Genomic DNA, 16621 nt, shown 5'->3' on the forward strand with positions numbered 1-16621 from the left:
TATTGATTTCTATTTCGAGTCAGCCGATGATACCTACTCAGTACATGTTGCCCTCTACTTGTATTTTTCTTTATTTTATTTTGTGGAGTGCAGCGAGTGTACCATCGTCTTCGACTCGCTCTCAACTCTAGCCAGTCTCCGGTATATCAGATTTCAGGGTGAACTATCCTCCTGGCTCGTATTGGATTCTGTTAGTCATGGCATGATGCCTTTAGTTTTCGGACACAAACTATTTTATTTATCTATTTCGGTATTTGAAACTCATAGACTTGATATTTGAGATAAGATGTCCTTGATGTGATGACTTTCAGATTTTGAAAAACGATATGCAATAGATTCTAGTGGATTTTTATTTGTTATTTTAATAAGATTTGAGCTTCTGCATTATTCTCGTATTTTATAAGATGAATAGCTAATATATGTTGGGGTTGTATCATTGATTTGCCCATCTAGGAGGTTAAGTGTGGGTCCATTCATGACCCGTTTTGGATCGTGACATAAACATAAATAAGTAAGTTATTTTTGATAAATTCTTAACTCAAATAAAATTTAATAAAATCAAATATAAAAATAAAATATAATAGCGAAGAAATCAATATTGAGAAATAATGAAGAAGATAACATTGTTTTAGTAAGAGAAATTAATTAAATGAAAAAGAACAATAAATAAAGGAGAAGGAAATCATAATCGAAACACGAACTTCTGATTATCTACTTAAGCTTTGTCTGAGCTCTTTTGAAGCAAGCACCAACACAAAAGTAAAGGCGATTTGTGACAAATGAGTAAGTTAAATTAAATTTGAGCAGGTCAAAAATAGTTGAACTTTATTTAAGCAGAAATAAATCCAAACTAAAAGTAGGTGATAAATCAATTCATCAAATCCTTTCTAAGTTTTGATTTCTTTATTCTTTTATAAATAAAAAATGTACCTAATAATTTTTCCCTGTATTTTCACTATATATAATATCAAACAAAAAATATGTTTTTTTAAAAATATTTTGGCAAAATTCTTATTGATTTTTTTAATTACATATCAATTCAATTTTTAAATAAATCAAATTAGATAAATTAAAATAATGTGAGCCAATAAATAAATAGATCGTCCATATTTAATTAAAATAAATAAATCATATTTTGAAAAGCTAATTTTACACTTCTAAAACAATCAACCTAGACACGATAAAGTGCTTTTAGCAAAAGTCCAAAACATGATATGACATGTCAATTGTCATTATCCTCACAATAATTAATAATTGGGAAAGATGTTTAATTTTGTCCCAAAGTGTATGGCCATATATAAACAAGGAAACAAAATCACCATCATTATCATATCAATAAGATTTCTCATCTCTTTCTACAGGAAATTAGACTTTTAATTTGTAAATCAAAAATCTTGATCACAAATAAATTCTTTCACAATCTAATTTCATACAACATTAGAATTACTGGTACTTTGGAAAATCAAATCTCTTGGTTCGATTTTCAAAACAGGTAAAGTAAAGATATTCTTAAGGGATGATAACGACGCATATCTCTCAATTATTGATAGATTCTAATTCTGATCTTAATAGTTGATATTAATATATGATTAAACATATGTGATCTTTTTATGCTTCTAATGAGTCGAGGATCTCTCGAAAACAACCGTCCTATCTTGATAGAAGTAAGATCTGCGTACACTTTACCCTCCTCAGACCCCACGTCGTGGGATTTCACTGGGTTGTTGTTGTTATTGTAAACATATGTGATCTTTTTATGCTTCTAATGAGCTGAGGGTCTCCCGAAAACAGTCATCCTACCTTGGTAGGAGTAAGGTCTGCGTACACTTTATCCTCCCTGATCCCACATTGTGGGATTTCACTGGGCTGTTGTTGTTGTAAACATATGTGATCTTTTTATGCTTCTAATGAGCCGAGGTCTCCCGAAAGCAGCCGTCCTACCTTGATAGGAGTAAGATCTGCGCATACTTTACCTTCCCCAGACCCCACGTTGTGGGATTTCACTGGGTGGTTGTTGTTGTTGTAAACATATGTGATATTTAATTTATTAAAATATATATTTTTTGGTCCCATTATATAATAAAATTTATAAATATGTTAAAATAAACAGATATAACGAGTATGGATATACCCCAACAAGCCTCATGGATGACTATGAAGATATTAACTATGAGAAAATACTGGATTACACTGGGAGACATGAACAAGATAGTTCATAATAATAAATTATATATTGCTAAGGCCTACAAAATGCTTAGAGGTGTAGTAGTAAATGTGGCCTGGAGCAAAATGATAGGTAAGAATATTGCAGAGCCTAAACATGTTTTTAATTTATGGCTTAATTTTCATGGAAGGTTAAGGACCAAAGATATTTTAATCAGCTGGAATATCACTACTAAAAAATGATGAAAAAGCGACGGATTGCGTTGATGGTAAAAAGCGACGGACAAAGGGACACCGTCTGTCGATTATATTTTTATTTTTTATTTTTTATTTTAAAAAGCGAGGGATGGTGACTCTAAGTCCGTCGCTTTTTTTGGCGGATTTTTACGTTAAAAATATTTTTCATTAATAATTAATTATTTAATATAAACGGCGATGCCGTCCGTCGCTTTCAATAAAAAAAATTATTTTTAATTTAAAATAAGCGACGGAGTCCTTCACTTATTTTTAATTTTAATTTATAAATTTTTTTTTATAAAATTTTATTTTATTATTTATAATTTTTTAATTTTTTTTTTAAAATAGCGAAGGACGGTGTCGCTTAGTCCGTCGCTTTTCTGGTCAATTTTTTTTAAATGGAGCGACGGACTTTGCGACGCTGTCCGTCGCCTCCTACTAAACATCAACCACAGGTTCTCCCATTTTTTTTTATTTTTTATACTCTCTTAACTCTCTCTCTCTCTCTCTCTCTCTCTCTCTCTTTGATCCCCTCCCCTAAACTCCGATTCCGACGCTCATCCCACCTCCGCCACAGCACTCTGCCGGCGTCTCCGCCGTCGTCGTCCCTTCCTCTCTCTCAGGTACTCCGTTCGACCCTCTCTCTCTTCTCTTTTTCTCTCCTTGTTAAACTTAGTTAGGGTTTTATTTTTTTGTAAATTGAGAAAATTTTGAATTGTTAGTTAGTTTATTTCATTTATGTTGTTGAATATATGTTGTTAACATAGTTAATTTATAATATTGATTGTGAATTAGTGAATAAAAAGCTATACCTTTGATTTTAGGGTTTTACTTTGAATTGGGGTATTTTGAATTAGTTTGTGATTTGGATTTTTTTGAGTTGGAGTTGAAGTGTTTTTGAAGTCATAAAGTTACTAACATTGTTAGTTTGAATATTTAATTGTGAATTAGTGAATGAAGATTTTTGGGCTTTAGTTGAATTGGGTTTTTTTGAATTAGATTATAAATTTGGGTATTTTTTAGTTTGAATTGAAGTATTGTTGAAGTTAAACATTAGATTTAAGAAGTAATTATAGAAGTTAATTAGAAGTTAGAAACTTAGAACTTATTTAGAGCTTCTAATTACAACTTAGAACTTAATCATAACTTGTATTGGATTTAGAACTTTGAACTTGAACTTTAGGCCAGATTTTTTAAGTTGAACTTAGAATTTTTTTTGGTGTAGCATTTACTTATTTGAACTTAAGTTGTGAACTTTAGAAATTGTGAATTATTTAGAAATTGTGGGTTTTAAGAATTAATTAAGCTCAAACTTTAGAAATGTTGAATTATTGTAGGATATATGAACTTTAAATTGTGAACTTTCAACTTAAATTTTGATTTGGAATTTATGATTTTTTAACTTGAACTTAGATTTTAGAACTTGAATTTTAGGATTTTTGAAGTGCTTAGGAACTTGTTTGGTTTGTATAAATTCTCAAATTTAGATACTTGAACTTTAATTATACTTGAAATTTGAAAGTTTGTACTTTAACTTAGAAAAAAATTAACTTGAACTTTAGAAATGTTGAACTTGAGAATTCTTGAATTTTTCAAGTATATGCATGTAAACTTTAAGTTGTGAATTTTGAACTTGAATTTAAAACTTGAACTTTAGGATTTTTAAGTTGAACTTTAGGATTTTTTTACTTGAACTTAGAATTTTTTAATTAAGTAGTTAGAAATTATTTTGGTTTGAATAAATTCTCAACTTTAGATACTTGAACTTAGGATGCATGAAATAATTAATTAAGGTTGAATATTTTTGTACAAAATTTTAAATGCAGGGGTACAATCTAATTAAATATTTCAATATTCGACGGCGCCAAGCCCACTACCACCAACCCCTCCATCGTAGACCTAATTGAAAAAAGTCGAGGTATTTTTTCCTCTTAAATTTTAATTATTGTATATATTAGTTTTTTTTATTCAATGTACAACACTTGCATTTTACTTAGGATTTGTTTGATTTCTTAGGATATGTTTGAATTTTTAGAGTGTGTTGTAGTGATAAAGTGTTAGTTTAGCATAAGTGACAACATTAGTTGATCCTATTGATGACAAAATTGATTTTCTTGCAAGATCAATTTGTGTCCATCTAGTGTTGACACTTAGATTTGATTTGGTTTACTTGTTGGAATTAGTTTGTACTTTAATTGTCTAATAAAATCCAACTTGCACTTTAGAAATGTTGAATTATTATAGGATAATATATGATCTTTAAGTTGTTAAATTTGAAACACTTTAAAATATTATGACTTCATTCGTTTTGAGTGTTTAATTATGTTCGTTATGATGTATATTGTGTATTTTGTTGGTTGGTTAATTGTGTTGGATTGGATTGTATTGATTATTATTGAATTACATTTTAAATGCAGATGGGCAGCAGAAACTTTTGATTTCTGCTGTCAAAAATATTACAGTAAAGGCGACGGACAGGGTCCTTTAATCCGTCACTTTTTTTGAATTTATTTTTAATTTTTTTTAGAAAAGCGACGGACAGGGACCCTATGTCCGTCGCTTTTTTGGAAATTTTCAAGAACATCAAGAACAAAAGCGACGGACATGGACCCTTTGTCCCTCGCTTTTCTGGAAAAAAATTTTAAAATTTAAAAATAAAACGACGCAGTCCGTCACTTTTTGCGATGCAGTCCGTCGCTTTATTAAAAGCGTCGAGCAAAAAAATGACGGAAGTGACTGCGTTGCTTTTCCGTCGAATTTGACCAAAAAAGCGACGCAGTGTGTGTTCTGTAAAACGGCCAGAATCCAAAGAACATCTATTCTTTGAATGCAACTTTACATCTGGTATATGGAGAGATGTAATGAAATGACAGAAGTGACAAAGAAATCCTCAAAACTGGACCGCTGAATGGACATGGATTGAAGGTCAAGCTAAAGGTAAGCAGCTAGCTTTGCTCCTGTGTCCTGTCATATACAATATTTGGATAGAGAGGAATGTTAGAATCTTTCAACATAGATCTACCACAAACGAGGCTATTCTTCATCAGATCAAACTTGCTCTCTGAACTAGAGTAAGATCTAATGTTAGGCTATTTAGTTATATTAGTTCTTTATAGAATCATTTCTGCCTTATGTTTTTTTGTAAGTTGAGTCTTTTTGTCCAAGTCTGAGAAGGGAAATGTAGGAGTACTTTCCCTTGGTCTTGTAAATATTCCCACTTGGTGATTAATAAAAAATCTCTTTAATTGCCAAAAAAAAAAAAAATATATATATATATATATATATATATATATATATATATATACTTACTACCTCAATCACAATTTATGTGGCACTGATAGAATTTTGAGATCTAAGCAAATGTTTTTATATGTCTTTTAAATTGTTAATTATTATGATTTATAATACGTTTTATGTTATTTTTAAATAATATATGTTACTTCTTCTATCTCAATTCATGCGGCACTCATGAAAATTTTCGTGAGTCAATCAAATGATTTAGAAATATTTTAAGTTATTAATTATTGTGATTTACTTTGCGTAATTTTTAAATAGTAACTATTTATTTTAAAGTGAAGGTGATGAGTTTTTTTTCAAAAATAAATGCAAGTTGTTTTTTCAAATTAGATAGCGAATGAATTATCATCAAATCAAAAGGCAATTGGGATGATAATATATTTATTAGTGGTAAAATAGAAAGTAGAAGAATAGGAAATAAAATTGTCAAAGCACAAAGTTGCCAACATGTTGATAACTTGAGCGTGTATGAAGGGAAATGAAAGTGGATCCACATATTCAGAGAAATTGTGTACAAGCATTCACACAACTGCAACTAGATGTACATGATTTTTTTTTGTTTGTTTGTTTTCACCTGACATTTGGTACCTAATTTGGAATCGATTAATCTGAATTTGCAGATAAAGTGTATAAATATTTTTTATCAAAGATAATTTCACTTTTAGAGCTTGAAATTCATCACAATTTAATCGGCCAATACAACTAACATTTAAAACTGGATTAATAACGTAAGTCGATCCCAAAATGGATTTTTTTGAGGCATAATATATCAAAAAACAAACCTCCTTAAAAATACATATCAAACGGACACTTCGTCCAGAAATGGATGAACTGTTTTTTACCATTGTTAACTTCGTTTATTTTCAATGTAAAATACAACACAAATATTTTAAGAAATTAGGCCGAAAATCAAACCCATAAAACCTGATCCTGCATCTTCTAATCAGAAGTATAAGTTTCGTGTTTGAAAATGAAATATATTTGTTTGTGATAATTAAATTGATTGAATTTAAAGATAAATATCGAACACAAACTTAAAATGAGAGAGGAAAGGGAGAGATAAAACAAAATTAGTGTAGTTGGCAAAATGGAGATTGAAGACAAAGGCATGCATGCATGTAGTAGTGGTTAGAAAAAATTGTAGTTCGTACATTTATGGATGAACTATTTAAAATAAATTTTTTTTTTTAATTTTCCTACACCACCACATAGTCCCTTCCACCAGCCACCACAATCCCACCCACTCTTTTTTAATTATTAATTATTATTTTTTAAAAAATTTCTACAACACTACATGCCACTAGGGTTGTTCATGGTTATGGTTAAAAAAACAAACCTAACTGCAATCCGAACCAAATCGATTAAAAAAAATTGATATTTGGCTTGGTTTGGTTAGATTTGGTTTTAAACTTTGCAAACCGATACTATTTGATTTGGTTTTGATTTTACTAAAAATAAATCGCAAAAATAACCAAACTTAACCGAGAACTTATATATATTATTTTCATAATTATTTACATATTATTCATAAATAATAAATAAATATTTTATTAAATTTTAATTAACTTAAGTTTTTAACTTTACCATTTTCTCAAGCCCAACACTTCAATTTTGGTATATAAGTTTCTTGTACCCCTCCCCCGGGTGGTTCCTCAATTGTTGAGCTTGATGTTATTTTTATGCTATAGAGATTTGATCTTTTGATCTTTGGTGTATAATGATTTTAGTATTGCTTAACTAAATCACTTTTTTCGTGTAATAATAACTCTAGTATAGCTTAATTGAATCCACAGTAGCTTTCCTATGGATTGTTCATGCACTAGGTGTTTATGTCTATCGGGATGCAGATGACTTCAACAAATTTATTATTTTCAAACCGAAGAAAACCAAAAAATTGAACCAAACCGACGGTTATTTTTTTGGTTTGCTTTGATTTTGGAAATTTGCAAACTGATTAAATTGGTTTGATTTTGGTTTTAACTAATAACCGATCCAAATCGAATCATGAACACCCCTACATACCACCCCCACTATATGTAAAATTTTACATTTTTTTTTCTTTCAGGAAGTGCGTATAGAGAATCAAAAATAAAAACTTTTCAACATTTTTTTTGGAGGGGTGGGGAGTATCGATCGTGGAGGAAGGGAGTCGTGGGGTAAAAAATAAAATAAAATTTAAATCTACTTCATATTTAATTTATCTTTTATTAAAAAAAGTTATAAAAATTAAAAGTTTGAGTGGTTAAAAATTTAAAATTTTGTAGGGGATGGTGGGTGTGGGAGGGGGAGGTGGTGGTCATGGGAGTGGGTGGTGTAAAAATCCCAAAAATAACTTTTAAATTTTTTGTAAGATTGGGGTAAGGGGGGGGGGGGGGGCTATGTGGTGGTGTAGAAAATTTAGAAAAAAACTAAAAACTTTTAAAAAAAAATTAGGGGAGGTGTGGGGGGGGGGGGGGGTGTTGTTGGCATGTGGTGTTGTAGAAAATTTTAAAAGATAATAATTAATAATTTTTTTTAAAAAAAGTGGGCGGGGTTGTGGAGGAAAGGTATGTGGTGGTATAGAAAATTTAGAGAAAAAAATTAAAATTATAAAAATGGGGTCAAAAAAACCCCTGAACTAAAGAGGAAGATGGAGAGAGACTGACGTGGCAATCCATGTGGATTTTTTTCCATATGGAACTGCCACATCAGCTTTAAAGGCCAACCGTTAAGTGGAAGGGTATTTATGGTCTCTTTTGGTAACAGCGAAGGTAATTTTTATCCTTTTCCGTTTATTTTATAGTAAAAATAGACAGAATTAATGATGGTAAGGGACAATTCACTTATTTCTAGGCGAACTATTCGTTTTGATTTGTGTTTTTAAGGAGGGTTTTCTTTTGGTATGTTGTACTAAAAAAATATCTGTTTTGGAGTCAGATTCATTAGCTGGCCAAACTTCTAAAATTAGAGCCTATTTGGATAGAATTATTTTAAATACTCTTTAAGTTAAAATAGCTTTTAAGTTCTTTTATGGTATTTGAATAAAATGAAGAAAGTGCTTTTGAATACTCATTTTAAAGCAAAACAGTTTTTAAAAAGCTTAAAATGAAAAACTAAAATTTCCAACTTAGAAAAACAGCTTTAAAACATTAGTAACGAATTATAATTAATTTAAATTATAGTTAAGTTAAATAATTCACTAGTAGATTTTTGATGTGTTACATTATTTTTTGGTTCACTATAGGGGACTAGCCTCACAGGCCCAAGATCCTAATTCAGAGGTATTCAAAGTTGACAAATTCACTGAAAGCTCCCCAACACAATCTTTACTCATAGCCCGCAAGATGTATTATTTACTTTTTCTAGTCGATATGCTTAGATTATACATATACTATACGTCTTTTCGTTTAAGTAGTTGTGTGTCTAAGTATATACATATACGCACAATGCACACGTGTATACATGAAACAAGAAAAAAAAAATCTCACTTTAACCATTGAGCGCCCATAGAGTGGCCATAACAGAAGAGACTAAAAGCCAGGAGTCATTGAGAAATTCACTATACAGATTACAGAGTGGCCTCACAGGACAAAGAGCATAATTTAGAGGAATTCTCTCATGCAAAATGAGAACTTTATAAGAACCTTCACCTTTTTATGTCAAATTATCTTTTTCATCAGAATCACCATACACAACAGAGAAGTAGTGGCCCAGATCCTTTGGTGTTAAGCCTGGAAATCGATGGTAACTGCTAGGCTGCGGATCAATTTTGACAAATGGCCATCTCATACTTTCGGCTGCTTCACATTCTTCCCATCCATCTCCAATAACACAAAATTGCACGTTTGGCCCATTGAACCGCTCCTTTATCCATGAGAAGCACTGGAGCTTGCCCACTTCCCATGAGCTGTACACTGAAATGATGATACATGTGTTAGAGAATGCCCTCGGAAGTTCCATGTTGCATTATTATACGCTGATTAACATGAGAAAGGAAGAATATTAACTATCGGGGGTCCTAGATCCATGGTTGTGCCAGGATATGCACAAATTTAGGCATAATTGATTTGAAACATACACCTGTCCAGTTCCTAAAGGGAGATTCTATTTTTTCCTTTTTTTGGCACCGAGAATCCACTATTTTAACTTCAAAACTCAGGGATAATGGGGCCGTCCACCCTTATTCCTAAAGGGAGATTGCCAAGTACTAAACATAAAAATATGACCTGGAGACATCAGGGATATTTCCAAAAAGTCATGTGATTTGTATGTCATAAAATTCAACCATGGTTCGTAACTTTGTTTAGGCCTCAAACAGTGAAAGGTTAAATATAATGAAAAAATACGACACCTCAATCAAGATTCTAAAATAGGACTAGTCAGAAAGGTTAAATATCAGAATGACGAAAGAAACTAACCATTTTCACTAGGGATTAAATCACCTAGGCGAAAGAGCAAGCATTTAACTAAGCTGGGTATCAACGATCCGGAAGTCACCAAGATATTCACATGCTGGAATGTAGTATCTCCTGCATCATTGGTAGAAACAGTAGAGGAGGCCAAATCTCGATCCCCAACTGCACACTGCTCCAAGCAAGCCCTAGCTGCATTGGAAGGAGAAGGAGAGCATTTAAGCGAGCAAATCATATACACCTTATGCATAAAAGTACCATCATTTATCTGTAGAGAACCCAGAATAGAAGAAAAACACCTGCAAAAAGTGTATTGACAAAAAAGAAGCGCAGAAAGAAACTGGAATTAACACCCAAGCTTAAAAACTAGCTTGTAATCAGAAAAGCTGAGGGCCTCAGAGAAGAATATCTTATTTCCAACTTGTATCTATTAGTTGTGGCTCCAAATATGTGTCCATATCCAAAGTTATCATAATAATAAGGGCAAGCCTCGGTTTGACCGATTAACTGTGAGATGAGACCAATATGACCCCCTGAGATATTTTTACTGCCTGATAACTTCCTTAACCAATATCTCTGGCAGGTATAACTAATTTCTTCCTTAAGGGGTATCTTAGGCAGAAATAACTGGTTTCTACCAAGTGTAGCAGGCAAAGAATAAGCTTTCCCTCAGAGATAGGTGAGGTCGCTCAAATGTTAATGCATTGACTGAAATCAAAAGGGAAATATCACTGCAAGTGGGAGTACCATACAAGAACACAAGAGAAGCCAATCGCACTTGTTAGTCTTCTGTGCACACAATAGACAAAGCGAGAGAAAACAAATTTAAATTATTCTTTTTTAGAAGCAAGATATGAAAATGCTTTTTTTGAATGGTTAGTGGCATTTCATTGATGATAAAACAGCACTAAGTGCTGGTATATTTACAACATCAACAGAACAGTGAGCAAAAGAGAAGAAAAAAAAAGGCAAGCAGAAGGCATTAAAAGAGGCAAAAGAAAGATTTGGCTGATGAAAATGATACTAATGCACTTCGCAAAAAGATGGGAGCTGCTTTGAGAAATAAGTTAAGAAGAGGAATGCATTTACTTCTAAGTTGTTGATTAGCACATTTAGCGTTTCACCAACTTGCATATTTCTTATTTGCATTTATTTGTTACTCTTATATAGAATATCAGAATGCACAACTGCTCTTTCTATATATCTATCCTCTTCTCTTCACCAATATCATCACACCTCCTCCCACGACAACAGAAAGGTGGATGGAAAAGTGAAGAGAACTAGTAGTATAATTTCACAGTTTTTGATGCCCTAGTTTGCTTTAGAAAAGATAAGGATAACGAAAGAAAAGAAAAAGAAAAAGAAGAGGACTCTAAAGTTCTCTAAATTGAAATAAAGGGCAAGTTTTGGAAATTCAAGATATTAGAAATAGGGAGATTTGTGATTTCTAGAACACTGGGAGTATAGAATCCCTTTGACTTCTCTCTCGTATGAAGATAGTGATGCATGGATCTAACATTACTGAAAAAAAACCTAGAAGAAATAAGATAGATTTTAGATCACTTCACATGAAGGGGCAGACAGGACACACAGTATGCTGAGAAGTCTAAGTTGAGTTGAGGTATAATTATCTGGTCTTATTCGATTATTTTCAATGAATGTGTCCTTCCAGCTTTTAAGAATACAAATTTTGGTACATCTGTTAAAATGTGGAAAGCAACTTCACATTCCCTTGTGTTGTTATGGGGAAGGAAAGTTCAGATGGTGCATTCAAAAGTTTTATTTCAGCAATTGACTAAAGTGTTTTTTACAATAATTTATCTGTTAAAAGGGAAGGAAGAGATTGTAAATTTACTGGACCTGCAGTTCACCCTTTAGTAAATTAACTTCTTTGGTGCAGAAATAAAATTTAAAGCATTATGTGCCTATACAAACACATGAATACATGTCACTCCAAAATACACAAACACCGCAAAAGAAATATGTCCTGTGCTTGTCCAAATTAGTGACATTCTATTAGCTCCCAGAATCCATACTGCAAGACGATTCACTATAGTGATAGAATCTAGAGTAACTTACCTGCTGAGAACCACATATCAGTATAATTATCAGTGACGTCATAAAGCTCGCTCCACGATTTAATCATGTCTTGGTCAAGAATACTATGCAACCCCTACAATAAATGGTAAATGAAGGTTGTTATAGTTCTGTTATGTTATACTCAAAATATTCAAACATAAGCACAACTTCTATGAACAAAGTTATGCCAGTGGTTTTGGACAACTAAAACAAGAAGCTGTGATCTTATATTTTCCTTTGGGTGAGAAGGGAGACTGCTGAACAGACGGGAAGGTCCTAAGCACTTTCTTTCAGGATCTATACACTATGTATGGCCTTGTGTGTAGTTAATGACCCCATGTACAGCTTTTAAAAGCTTCATCTTAGTACTAAGATTTATAAAGTTCTTGTTATGGTCTAACATTAACTAGAGGCAAATGTCATGTCTTTTTAGAACAACCAGTTGGTAGAAACGAGAATAGTTAATTCAAGAAGGAGAGAACATTAATTTTTCCCCTCTTTAGTCAATTTGAGTTGCTATTTTGTAGATTACCTACATATCCCTCAGGAAATGGAAGGGATAAATAGTCCATATGATCTAGATGCATAACATTCTTGAATGCGATATTTACACACCAAAATCATGAGTATTCTGGTTTTAGCCAAAACTAGGAACAATCCAAGTAAGAACTCAGCCACGCTAATTATAACGTCTTTTTTCTATAAGTAGCCATGCTATTTATCATGTATCCTAGTCATGAAATAAACATAGAACGTTAGAACAACTAGAGAACCACATCAACTAACACAAAATTTCGTAAAAAGTGCAATATTATGGTTACTTCTAGAGTTGGTTTCATCAGAGTGGAATAACAATGATCTTCACTACAAAGTACTGAACAGAGTAGATTTTTCACTCTGGCACCATTTGGCAGCCTCCTTCTATCGTTACTGAGGCCACAAAGGCAACTAGATGCACCACAAAGCAGTCATAATCTCAGAAACCTTTAATCAGATAACTTTTCAACCTCTAAAGAGCATTCCAGATTTAGGCAATCTTCTCAGTTGTGAAGTTACCAAAACGGGTTATCTAAATGAAAAAATAACTTATTCCACAAATAACCTAAGTAAGAGAAACAAATCAGTTCATCCATAGGAATCTCAAAGAAATACCTATCTATTGGTCATAGGTGATGCAGGAAATGGACTTTTTAAAAATAATCATAACATTAAAATACCAAATTAGTACCTTTTTGTACTTATGTGCTACAGCCCGATGACGGTACGCTAATCTCCTTTTGTTAAGATCATCACTTGGCGGACCAAAGCCGTCTTTATTGAAGTCATAGTCAGTGAGATCTCGACCATCATCATACTGTTTCAAGACATCTAGATATGGCATATTGCAATTTTCAACCTGAAAATCCATATAATATAATGGAGTTGAACAAGCTTAATGTCCATGATCAGCAGGACTCATGAAGACTGTGTATTAGTTCCATGGTCAAATATACTATAAGTTGATTAACTAACCTGCTCATAAAAGAAGTGGTCATCACATATCTGAAGAATATGATTCTCCCACATCTTCCCAATTTCTACACCACTCTGTACATTCTTGGATCCATTGAATGCCTCAGCATATGTCCCATTTATTAACGACTTTAGCAATATGAGGGTTTCATCCATGTCCCAGATATATACATTCATTTTCTGATCCATATAATTCCAGCAGAAACCAATGGATGAAATTTAACCAATCTCCCGAGGATAGTGAAACAAATGTATGTATAACCTAATGAATGACAAATTACTTTTCAGATTCTATGTAATAATTGAAATACAAATGTATGAAAGTGGCAAAAAGGTATAGCCACGAACAACATCACTCAGAGAAACAAGTCTTAAATTTGCATAAAACCCCAATATACACAGTTTAGAATGAAATGTCACCTTTGCCTCAAAGAAATGACAAATCAATAAAAAGTATCATCTTTGGGCACACAAATGTTACTCAATAATAAACTAGTTCAACCTTTTGGTACTAAGCTTCATTTACATCCTATTATTTATTTTTCTCATTTTGATCAGTCAAAAACTTCAATACTAACCACAATCCAGCATCAAAAAATATGTACAAGTTGCTTATACGACTCTATTCGATGTCATCCACAGTCATCTATCAAGTTTTTCAACAATATAGACAAAATAGTAGTAGTATTCTTTACCATGCCTTCAATTGAAAATCATTTGCATTCAAGCACATCCAATGAACACATTCACACACACACACAGAGCAATGCCAAAATCAATATTTATCTTCTTCTTTTTATAATCAATGATTATCAATTTTTCTAAGGTGCATGTAAACAATCATGAAGTAATTTTATGACTCCATTCACTATTCATTATTTCCAAAGTTGAAAACTTTATCTTGAAATTCCAGGTATAAATCAAGAAACAACTAAAAAAAAAAAAAAGAATGTTAGTTCTGGAGATCTACAAGTCTTTACTGAAACAAACCATCACCAAATTTTCAATTTTTATCATATCACTGTACAAAAACTGAATAATAAAGAAAACCCATGTCCCTTTATCCCCCAGAAAGAACAGAAACCCCGGAAAAAAGAGCAAACATAAATATCCAAACAGGTAATTTTTCATAACAACAAGATGAATCTTCCATAAGGCCAAAAAAAATTAAAAAAAATCGACAAAAATAAATGCCAAGAAATAGAAAACCTAAGAGTAGCTAGAAAATTGTTGAGGCATTCCAAACTTCAATTAATTGAGAGAATTTTAGCTGTTCCGTTAATGGCGAAGTTTCTGATATTTGATACTACAAGTACAAAGTTGGAAGAAGAAGAAGCTGCAAAGGAAAGTGAACAACTCAAAGGTCCACCTTTTGGGCCAGTCCAAGCGATTGTTAGATTGAAGCACAAATTTTGATGGGCCAAGCCTGTGAAATCCATCATTTTTTTACGGAAAATAATTAGTTAGGTGAGTATTTTTTAATAAATAATTATTGATTTTAGCAATATTTTTTATTTTGAAAAAATTATGTGGTATGACAAATATTAATATTATATTATATATTTAGGGTATAGTTTAAAATAATTATGGCTCGCAGCAAATATATTTATGCGGTATAACAAATCTCGCTGCCAGATATACAATATATATGTATATCAATTACCATTATACAATTTTTCTGACAAATATACATATACAATTCGACAGATATACATATACAATTCGCTTCTCTCAATTTTTCTTGCCTCTCTCCTCCCTCTCTCGTTCTCGCTCACCTCTCTCCTCCTCCCTTTCATTCTCCTTTGCCAGATATACAAATACATATGTATACCAGTTATATATATACAATTTTTTGACAGATATACATATACAATTCGACAGATATACATATACAATTCGCCTCTAGCTCGACTCTCTCCTCCCTCTCTCAATATCGCTCGCTTCTCTCCTCCATCTCTCGATCTCGCTCGCCTCTCTCTTCCTCTTTCTCAATCTCACTTACTAGATATACAAATATATATGTATATCAGTGTTTGTATATTTTGGTATACAAATTATTCGTAATTCGCTATAGCTTTTATATAATTTGCTATAACAGCTGTATAATGGCAAAAATTATGTTTGCGATTATAAGTAATTAGGGAAACTATACACATATGGAGTAATTATGCTTAAAACATTTGTCATATTTGAAAATTTCTCTTTTATTTATTACCATCTATAACAAAACATAGCAATACTATGATAAATCTATTATGTATTAAAAGTAAATTATGCATACAATATAAATATATTATAAATGTTTTAAAATATATTATGCTTGTTTGGTAAAAAATTTACACAATGTATTATAAATGTATTAAAGTGTGATAAATACATTATTCATAATAAAATTTGTATTATATTCGTTTTATAAATTCTTCTATAATATGTATTAAAACTATATTATAAATGTATTATAAGTATTTAACGAATATATGGTAAATATTTTCTTAATATAGCATATTTATGTAAGTTTCCCTTTTTACAGCAGGGCAAAATAGGGGGAAGAACACACGTCCTACATGACAATTTGCGTCCTACGTTTATTATGCCACGTAAGAGGCGTGTGTCTACTTGTTCAACTTTATACAAGTTTCAGGGTCTATTTGTACACACCTAAAGTTGGAGGGCACAAATATCAACTAAAACCAAATTAAAGAGCATATTTATGTATATTGCGAAGAATCAACGTCAACAAAAGCATCTTCAATTATATATAGAATGGTAAAAATGTGTAATATGTAGAACATACATAAAGTAAGTCAATTCTATATACACATACATACTATAAATATATCTAGGATATTATATTTCTTTTTATACTCCACAATTTATTAATTTAACTAAACGAGTATTGATTTATGTATATCAAAATCATATAACGCATATCACACAATGTA

The 16621-nt window shown here is 31.8% G+C and overlaps 1 protein-coding gene and 1 long non-coding RNA gene across 2 annotated transcripts; one reads left to right on the forward strand and one right to left on the reverse strand.

Annotated features, from left to right (window-relative positions):
• The first annotated feature begins 2692 nt into the window (after positions 1 to 2692).
• Positions 2693 to 5645, forward strand: LOC129888480 (uncharacterized). Its single transcript, XR_008766669.1, has 3 exons — positions 2693 to 3023; positions 4227 to 4318; positions 4818 to 5645. It is a non-coding gene; the product is annotated as an uncharacterized LOC129888480 (long non-coding RNA).
• Positions 5646 to 9135: 3490 nt separating this feature from the next.
• LOC129889715 (eyes absent homolog) lies at positions 9136 to 15003 on the reverse strand. Its single transcript, XM_055965122.1, has 6 exons — positions 14889 to 15003; positions 13680 to 13941; positions 13396 to 13563; positions 12168 to 12261; positions 10095 to 10280; positions 9136 to 9590 (listed from the first exon to the last, which is right to left on the reverse strand). Exons 2-6 carry the CDS (start codon positions 13866 to 13868, stop codon positions 9331 to 9333), a joined length of 897 nt encoding a protein of 298 aa, XP_055821097.1. The 5' UTR covers positions 13869 to 13941; positions 14889 to 15003; the 3' UTR covers positions 9136 to 9330.
• Between the last annotated feature and the right edge of the window lie 1618 nt (positions 15004 to 16621).

Source organism: Solanum dulcamara, chromosome 5 (assembly GCF_947179165.1).
Source record: "Solanum dulcamara chromosome 5, daSolDulc1.2, whole genome shotgun sequence".
Taxonomy (NCBI): domain Eukaryota; kingdom Viridiplantae; phylum Streptophyta; class Magnoliopsida; order Solanales; family Solanaceae; genus Solanum; species Solanum dulcamara.

Bases quoted from the DNA above. Each gene is read 5' to 3' on its own strand.
- LOC129889715 (XM_055965122.1), bottom strand. From the start codon at position 13,868: ATGGATCAGAAAATGAATGTATATATCTGGGACATGGATGAAACCCTC. The intron at 12,262-13,395 runs GTACTAATTTGG...CATTTATTGTAG, and splicing joins TAGCACATAAGTACAAAAAG to GGGTTGCATAGTATTCTTGA. The intron at 10,281-12,167 runs GTAAGTTACTCT...CTTCCAATGCAG, and splicing joins TGATATGTGGTTCTCAGCAG to CTAGGGCTTGCTTGGAGCAG.